Source organism: Copadichromis virginalis, linkage group LG20 (assembly GCF_057382275.1).
Source record: "Copadichromis virginalis isolate Kocher_CV1m ecotype Utaka linkage group LG20, C_Virginalis_male_GT1.1, whole genome shotgun sequence".
Taxonomy (NCBI): domain Eukaryota; kingdom Metazoa; phylum Chordata; class Actinopteri; order Cichliformes; family Cichlidae; genus Copadichromis; species Copadichromis virginalis.
The window spans coordinates 10,285,540-10,295,239 of record NC_140637.1 but is presented as its reverse complement, the minus strand read 5'-3'; the positions used below and the strand labels follow the sequence as shown (position 1 = coordinate 10,295,239).

Genomic DNA, 9,700 nt, shown 5'->3' with positions numbered 1-9,700 from the left:
CCCAGTCCAACCCCTTTTGTAGCTGGCCTCTTTCCTTCCTCCACCAATGGGCGGCCTCCACCTGGAAACAAGCATCGCTGAATACAAATACAAACAATAACAACCCCGTACCACAAATAATGACCCTGGGTCATAACACCATGCTTTCCATAAACAGAAACTGGTTCTCTGGTGAAGGACCATGTCCTAGTGGCATCAACAGGAACTACACATTCTGGATCATGACACCTGTACCAAGGAATATAGGAAGTATGAGCCAACACCAAACTGAAAAAGGATGGGAGGTGGAATACAAATTATGAATAATGGTATAAAAACGTATTTCAGTCAGGCAAGTTCTAGTTTGCTTAATACCACTTTCTTACAAAAGTAAGAAAGTGGTATCTTACAAAAGTAAGAAAGTGGTTCCATTATTCATTCATTCCATTATTTGTTCCATTATTCGTTCCAGTTCTTTGGTCAATTTACACCATCAAAATAAATCAAATGAAAAAGGTTTGAAACTTCAATTTTCCATTTTTTGATTACTTCACAAATGGGCTTGTCCGTGCCTCTGGTTAAAATGTTAATGTTTCATATTGGGCTGTTGCTTCAGAATTGGACTTTTGAACAAAAAAAGGGACTCTTTTTAATTTTCCGGGCACTCCTTTGTGGTTGGACTGGATCATTAGAGCATTCGCAGAGTCTAGAGCCAGTTCAGCAATAGACCCTGTAATACAATTGCAGTATGTATCATATAGGCCAATATTACCTTGGCTAATTTATTATCACACTGTGTTAGACATGCATAAAATGTCTTCAGCCACAGGTCAATGTATTGTTGTATTATACCTTACATGTGCTGTAGTAGACTGTGTCATTGATTGGCTACATATTTATTAATCATTTTTATTTATTTCCCAGAGATTTTTTAATCCAAAAATATTGCTTCAAAAATTTATAAAGCAAATAAGAAAAAAACAACTTCTTATCTAAACTGAACAACAAGTTTTGCGGCTTCAACGAAAGACTGTATATAAAAAATGTATCTAGTTACTGTGATGCCATCTATTTCAGCTTTTTGAAACCAGATGCTGAAGAGTATATGTGATTAAATCAGCAATCCCGCTCCATCACAATTCACAGGTTATTGCTATAAAAAAACAACAAATGCGACGTTGAACACGAACACAGTTGGGGTGAAGACCCATTAGGCAATCATCGTGTATAAGTTTCAATAAAATCTCTTTTCAGAGTAAAATCTATTCTGAAGGGAGTAGCAAGTCTTGTAAAATTGCCCATAAAACAATAAATATGATTTTGACCTTGACAATTCAGATGGCTACTCATTAGATAATCATTGTGTAAGTTTGATTAAATTCTGATCAGTAGTATAGGAGGAAGATTAGAGGAGAGAGGATGATTTTGACAACCTCCTTTTGCAGCCAGACGCATTTATGCTTATTGATGTCCTTGTTGTGTCCATCTTTTATATACAGTCTATGGCTTAAAAAAAGAAATAACAAGAATAACTAGAAAGTGCATTTTCTGAAGAAACTGCAGTGTGAATGCTTGAATCTGAAAGTATGCACTGAAATGAATTAATTACTGAATTTAAGTTAAAAATCTTGAATGAGATAAAAAAAAACCCGAATTTAACCTGAAAACAAAAGTGCTGAACTGCTAAAAGCTGAAGGTTACACAGAAGAAGAAGTTGGAAAAAAGCTGAAAATGTTTTAATTGTAAATTAGAAAAACCTAAGAAATGAGAAAAGAACATTTAGAGTCAGAAAACATCTGAAAGAATATTAAAAGGTCATATTCTTTGAATCACTGAATGACTAAAATGTGATCCCTCCACTTGGACCCACACAGTTTAAAAAGTTTACATCTCTGAGCTTTGAAAGACAAGATGTTGGAAAAAGAACAACGATGGCGACGTTTTGAGGGTAAAATGATGGCTGTAACACTCTGGACACAGCAGCAGTTGAAAGAGAAGTGTTTAATATGAATCTTGGCACAGTGGCAGGCAGAGCTCGTTAAGCAGGCAGGTGTGAGCCTGGTTGCTATAGTGACTGCACCCAATGGCTCCATACACACGTACACAGACATGCGCCTCACTTTTGCTGCTTAAAATGAACAGAAAAGTCAGGCCGAAACAAATCGCTCCCAAATGAAAAGTATAGGTCGTATTGACGAAATTCTTTCACCGTGAGCGGCAGCAATGTCCAGTCTACCTAATTCTCAGTTTTCATGCCTGTGGAGTTTATTATATGGACGTGGTGACAGTGTAAAGACACCATGCTCTTCTGATTTTCAAACCAACCTTCTGAGCCATTTTAACATTAGAGTCTATGGAAGAGTTGGAGGGAGGAGGCTGTGCATTGGTGACATTTATGAAAGAACCATAACACCTAGTACAATAGTAAACACATTGGATGAAAGAGGACAGCCATGGCTACGTTTTGAGGGTAAAATCATACCTGTAGAGCAAACGCTGCGGACACAGCAGCAGTTTTAAAAAAGATTTTAAGATTATTTTTTTTGCTCCTCTCACTCTAGCAGTTGAGCTGCCTCACTCTAGCCCCAACATTCCGTCCCATACACACCCATTATAAACTCTGAAACGGGTGAAAAAACATCATGAAACTTAAACTGGAACTGAAGAAAAAGTATAATAGATATTGAAAAGATAAATGCAAGTTGAATAGTTGAATGTCTTGTCTTCGTTTTAAAGTTTGAATGGTGGCTCTATGTCAATGTATGTGGAAGTAGTAAGAGTTTAAAAATGAGTAAGTTGAATGAGAATTTGAAGGGTCTCCCCATTGAAATACATTATAAATTTTTGTTGAATAAAGTTGAATAAAATTAAAAATATAAATGTTAAAAATATGAAAAATGGAAGCAGTGTTGTCCAAAAGAATAGGAATCTAACGGTGTTGGAATGGTTTTTCTAAGTTGAACGGTTTTGAAGGAGTAGGATTACAAAAAACGTACGGAATACAGAATAAAATATAATAACTAGAAAGTGCATTTTCTGAAGAAACTGCAGTGTGAATGCTTGAATCTGAATGTATGCACTGAAATGAATTAATTGCTGAATTTTGAGTTAAAACTTTTTTAATGAGATAAAAAAAAACCCAAATTTAACCTGAAAACAAAAGTGCTGAACTGCTAAAAGCTGAAGGTTACACAGAAGAAGAAGTTGGAAAAAAGCTGAAAATGTTTTAATTGTAAATTAGAAAAACCTAAGAAATGAGAAAAGAACATTTAGAGTCAGAAAACATCTGAAAGAATATTAAAAGGTCATATTCTTTGAATCACTGAATGACTCAAATGTGATCCCTCCACTTTGATCCACACAGTTTAAAAAGTTTAAATGCCTGAGCTTTGAAAGACACGGTGTTGGAAAGAGAACAATAATGGCGACAATTTGAGGGTAAAATGATGGCTGTAACACTGTGGACACAGCAGCAGTTGAAAGAGAAGTGCTTAAGATGAATCTTGGTACAGTGGCAGGCAGAGCTCGTTAAGCAGGCAGGTGTGAGCCTGGTTGCTATAGTGACCGCACCCAATGGCTCCATACACACGTACACAGACATGCGCCTCACTTTTGCTGCTTAAAATGAACAGAAAAGTCAGGCCGAAACAAATCGTTCCCAAATGAAAAGTAAAAGTCGTATTGACGAAATTCTTTCACCGTGAGCGACAGCAATGTCTAGTCTACCTAATTCTCAGTTTTCATGCCTGTGGAGCTTATTATATGGACGTGGTGACAGTGGAAAGACACCATGCTCTTCTGATTTTCAAACGAACCTTCTGAGCCATTTTAACATTAGAGTCTATGGAAGAGTTGGAGGGAGGAGGCTGTGCATTGGTGACATTTATGAAAGAACCATAACACCTAGGACAATAGTAAACACATTGGATGAAAGAGGACAGCGATGGCTACGTTTTGAGGGTAAAATCATACCTGTAGAGCAAACGCTGCGGACACAGCAGCAGTTTTAAAAAAGATTTTAAGATTAATTTTTTTGCTCCTCTCACTCTAGCAGTTGAGCTGCCTCACTCTAGCCCCAACATTCCGTCCCATACACACCCATTATAAACTCTGAAACGGGTGAAAAAACATCATGAAACTTAAACTGGAACTGAAGAAAAAGTATAATAGATATTGAAAAGATAAATACAAGTTGAATAGTTGAATGTCTTGTCTTCGTTTTAAAGTTTGAATGGTGGCTCTATGTCAATGTATGTGGAAGTAGTAAGAGTTTAAAAATGAGTAAGTTGAATGAGGATTTGAAGGGTCTCTCCATTGAAATACATTATAAATTTTTGTTAAATAAAGTTGAATAAAATTAAAAATATAAATGTTAAAAATGAGAAAAGTAGAAGCATTCATGTCCAAAAGAATAGGAATCTAACGGTGTTTGAATGGTTTTTCTAAGTTGAGCGGTTTTGAAGGAGTGAGATGCCAAAAAACGTACGGAATATATAATAATAATAATAATAATAATAATAAAGATTCGAATAACAATACTGTGAATGCTTTTCAAGCATTCACACTAATAATAATAATAATAAAGATTACAACAACAATACTGTGAATGCTTTTCAAGCATTCACACTAACAAGCAGTTTGTGAGCAAGCTGATATTGAGCAGTGTTGTCGATCTGCCTGGCAGAACATAGCAACACCCAGGCTAAATGAACTGGGTCGTTTCTATTTTATGTGTCTCATATCATATAAAATATAAATTATTTTATGATATGCTATCTTACAGGCTACAAGGTTATTTGGCAATTCCCTTAGCTGGCTACAAAAGTGCAGATACGTAATGGTCTCACTGTTATATGGTCTTCCAACCATAGTGTGCAGCTCTGCACACTTCTGTACTCTACTGGATTTGTCATACCCAGTCTTGCAGTCATGAATGTGCACCCATATGACGTGAGACACTCCAGCACATGACATATTTGGCTTTAAAGTGACGTCACGGCAGCGTGGGGCTCAGCAGGCAGATCGTTCGTCAGTCTGAGAGAAGAGGAGCAGCAGGAGGAGACGTGCCGGTCTCCTCTCCGCTGTAATGACAAGCCCTCACAGCCACTCTCTCCAACTCCTCTGAAACAACCCTCAGCCTCCAGGATTTTCCTCCGCCGCTTCCCCTCTTCCTTTTTCTTTTCAGTTGCACCTTATTTCATTTTACTTTCATTTATTTTACTTTATCTAACCTCTCAACCACCCCCCTCCACAGAGATGTCAACAGATAATGAAGATCCCCTGCCTCTGGTGACTTGAATCCTCCCTGCTTCAGAGAACTGAACATTCTCATTTTCCGCCCCCCATTTTTTTTTCCAATTTTCTTTTTTGGACGTTCATCTGCCGTTCAGCAATGTAGGAGAAGTGACGGCGTCATTTCAGCAATGAGGATGCCAACTGCATGCCCCGATTTCGGCTCTCGGCATCTTGCATCTTTGCCTTTTCTGCTGGGGCGACTGAAAAATGAACGATTTGCGTGAAGGCAAAGTTTGAGGGTACCTCTTTCGGTTTCCCGCTCACCTGTCCGCCTGCACGCGCCTACCCCCTCTCTCTCCTCTCGGCTGGTGAGCAGGGAGAGCAAATCATCGCCAACAGAAGAACTGACGGACAACTTCAAAGAGACCCGACAATTGTTCTGGTATTTTTAGTGGAATTTTTTTTGTTTGTTTTTTTCGGCAGTGTTTTTTTCCTCCTTCCCCCCCCCCCTGTCCTTTTTTTTGGGAGGAATTTGATGTGCGCAACGTAGAAGGATATGGCTTAAATGATGTTTGCGTTGACAGCTGGAGTAAGGTCCGTAACTTGAGTGCTTTCTTCTCATCAGCAATTGCCGACTTTGGTGGAAAAACCCATCCAAATGGGAGGATACCTGGAGGACTGAGTCGGTTTTCGACAGTCGAGAGAGAGAGAGAAAAAAATGTGGATAAAACGGAGTGTCGCGCGCAGGTAAGGCACAAATTATTTTGTTCAGTAATTACTTTGTACTTAAATTCTTGAATGATTAAGGGGGGAAATGTAGACTGTGATTGTGCATTGTAATTTCTCTTCAACAGCGTGAATCAATTTTTTCTTTTAAATCTACGCCACTGCAAGTTATTAGAGTCTGCTGGAATTGATGAACGAATAACATAGATCAATTGGACTGTGAAAAGCGCGAGGCTGTGGCTGCCGCTGTGTTAGAGTTATACACATATTAGCTGCTTTAGTGTTGGTAATAAAGAATATCCGGGTACAGGCTTTCTATAGATATGTTGTGTGATTTTTAAAAAAAATTTTAAGGAAGAAAATAATTGGAAAATTTCACATCCTGTACGCTGGGGGTCGCCAACAGTACGGCGCAAGCGACGCACATACATTCGCAGATAACAGACGCGTGCTCAAAGCGACACGTGTGTAGACACGCGCGCGCGTGCACAGTCTCAAGGTTAGGTCTGTCAATTCCTCCCCACTTGTGAGAATAAACGCGTCCAGGTGAGCTCCACGTACAATTCGTTGGCATAAAGTGAAGGTAAAATGATGAAATAAATAAAACTGAGAAGCTTTGCCCCCAAAATATTAAAGCACTTGGTGTTCTGATGAGTGCGTATCCAAGCACAAGGAGAGGATGGCATACAAAATATCTGTGCGCAGGGGTCAGCTTGATCACACTGAACAACACATCCCTTATCTTTTTAGGCTACATTAAAGTCTTTTTGCCTGAGAAATAGTTTTTTTTAAATGATAGATATGATAGAACTACATCCCTAAAGTGAAGATATAGAAAGTAGGCTTCAGACTTCAACTGATGAGTGAGGAAGTCCAAACAAAAGCCCTAAGTGAGATCATTCATTTGCCCCAAAGTGGGTTTATAGGTAATGACACACTGCAAAATGAGACCAAGTCTGTTTTCTTGCCACCTGCTGGATCCCATTCCCACCGGCAGCTCATATTCCTGCCCAGTTGCAGCCGTACATTTGTTATGCATGACACACGCTGTACATCTTTAGGGCTGACCTCGCAGGGTAATGGCAATGCACGTCTTAGACAGTGCAGTTGTGCGAGATGATGAAATGAAATGCCATGCCTTTAGATGGATCGGCAAGGGGCACAGAGAAACCAATTTCCATCATCGGGAATTTCCTTGTCACTTGCTCACACAAACTGGAATGTCCAAATGGGACATTGGACGATCTGCAGCCGCTGTTATGGACTGAAGTCGCTTGTTATTAGCAGTAATGTACCCTGTTTTGTAGTCAGGTATTTTTACTGGCTTGGGCCTTTTCAGGGCGCAGAAGTTATTGTGCACACAGGAATCTGTGCACATGCATTAAAGGCAATAAAGTTGTTTATGTGACAGAGATCTGTCCATTTTCCTTTAAGTTAAACCCCAATTATCAAAACTCGTTAAAGAATATTAAAATGCTCTCGGTAGTTCAGTAGCTGTAGCCGAAGCATCTTCATGAGGTGCCCACGGTTACTCTGTGCACGAGAAACCCCGCCACAGTCTAAAGTTTTGCAATGCTGTCGCTGATTATCAGACATTGATGGCAGCAGTTGGTGGCGGGGCTTTTACTGGAGTGATTTCCTTCCCTGCAGTATGGGTGGTGAAAATATTTACTTTCCATTGTATGAAAAAAAAAAAGGATGGATGAACTGAATGTGTACAGAGAAAGCCACTGTACCTGTTGGAAGAGACAAAGAACAAACCACCTACAGAAAGTAAATATGTGGGCGTAAATGCAACCGCACTGGCTTCAGTAGACCAGGAGAAAAAAAAGGGCTGATGGAGAGTTACAGATACAATTTTAAAAAAACAAGGCTTCTAGAGATGACTACAGTAGTTACTCATCGTTCTGGGCAAACCGTCTCATTAAGACAGCCTGTGGGCTAAGGCTGGGCTTTAGTGATTATCACTATTATTTATAGACTTACTAAAAAGACTGTAAAGATGTGATGATAACATGGGAACGAATTGTAATTGGGTTCTTATTAAAGTAGCCATCCCAAATTGTAAACCAGCTGTTTGTTGGTGTGCATTCAGTTTTTCTCGTAAATGGATAACAATGAACGCTCATGACCTGCGACATGCTTCACTGTCTGTGATGTGTGAAATCTTCCAGTCAAAGCTAAATGCTGGTAATTTGCAGCGTTATAACGAGCTTGAACCAGAGAGCATCTGACTCGAGGGTTAACCAGCGGGGATTCGGCTCTCACACACTCGGGATCTCTGGGCTGAGCCTTTCATGGATGTCACACAGTTTCAGGTCCCCCATGGCGAGCTCTTGTACAGCTGAGGCACCGGAGATGCTATCAAGCCTCGGCACACTGCGGCAGTAAAAAGCGTTGCTGACTGAGACACCAGTTGCCTTTTACGAAGGCTTTATTTGTCTTGTTTCACTTGCCTGGCAGAGGATTGTAAAGCATAGATGGCTGTGTCTTTGTATGTTTAGCCTTTTCTGCTCAATAGGGATACATTGAGTGATCAAGAGTGATACATCGAGTGAATTTGACAGTAGTGATTCAGATATGCACTAAAAAAGAAAAGAGAGTGGTTTTAATGAGCTGTGAGCTGCCTAATATTGCTACACCTGGTGATAATTTCTTTGGTATTTTGCGAGTTACTCCTGTGTGAAAAAGAAAACTGTTATAATAGTCTAATTCTGATTAATATCACTGGCTTAATGAGAAGGGTTCCTCATGTATTACAGTTTGCAGTGAGGTGTTTTTTTCTTCCCCAATGAGAAAAAGTTGCACAGCATCATCAGTCTGCAGCTGGTTATATGACAAGCCGTGGTTCTCTTAGCGAGCCCTACTAAGAACTCCAGGGCTAAACATGGCATTACTGTGTTAGGGGCCATCAGATATTCAGATATTCCTATGATTTAGGTGCCATCTTAATAGCCTCTATGAGGGTTATTAACTGGGCCTCTCTGGAGCGTGATTAACCTAATTTGCAGTGAAATAGGCTGTGTTGCTTCTTGGAGATCCTATCCTCTGGAGGCGTGTGTGTCTGTGTGTATGTGAGAGTGTGTCTGCATGTGTGTCATTAGCACCCTGTGCTCAGCAGGAATCTGTTAGATCCAGAAGGACCGGTACAGGTTGTCCCTTTCTAATGACATAAAAGACAAAAAAGGCATGGACGCTGTCCATCTAAACCTTCTGGAAATACCTCTGAGAAAGAAAGAGAACAAGAGAAAGGCTAGCTGTTGTTGAAGACGTGGGTGAAACATGAACGACCTGTCACTGACTGGCATAGCAATTAGCAGAGAGGAGTCAAAGGCAGAATGGGACCGTAACTGCTACTGTGCTTTAATTTCTTACTGCAACACATGAGTGCATATCGGAAGCTTGAAATGAGAAGCCTGGAGTTTAGCTCATTAAGTTTTTTCTTTCTTTTTTTTTTTGAAAACCGAACACTTAAAATACTTGAATTTATGCGCTGGTGATCAAAAAAAAAAAAAAAAATCAATAGCAATCAGAATAAGTGTTTTGCTTTGTGGAACCGGCTGTAGACCGCCAAATGACAGTAAACCTCAGAATAAAACCTCCATATTCAGATCTCATGAATTTATAGTCCGTGTTCTAACTTTATTGGCAGCAACCTTCAGCCTGATTGTGTTTAATCACCGGCTTGTCCGCTTTGTGCTACATGAAAAAAGTGTGCGTGTTTCTATCGCACTGGAGCACAACCATCCACAAAGTAAAG

At 39.7% G+C, this 9,700-nt stretch overlaps 1 protein-coding gene across 2 annotated transcripts in view; it reads left to right on the top strand.

Moving 5' to 3' along the window:
- Positions 1 to 5,023: 5,023 nt before the first annotated feature.
- ajap1 (adherens junctions associated protein 1) overlaps positions 5,024 to 9,700 on the top strand; it is a 53,328-nt gene continuing 48,651 nt past the window's right edge. The window contains exons 1-2 of one of the 2 annotated variants that reach the window (XM_085443828.1): positions 5,024 to 5,656; positions 5,840 to 5,961. In XM_085443828.1, coding sequence (XP_085299954.1) covers positions 5,933 to 5,961 — 29 coding nt within the window. In that variant the 5' untranslated portion in view covers positions 5,024 to 5,656; positions 5,840 to 5,932. Of the gene's footprint in view, positions 5,962 to 9,700 lie in introns of both variants that reach the window. The other variant, XM_085443827.1, reaches the window with a different exon arrangement.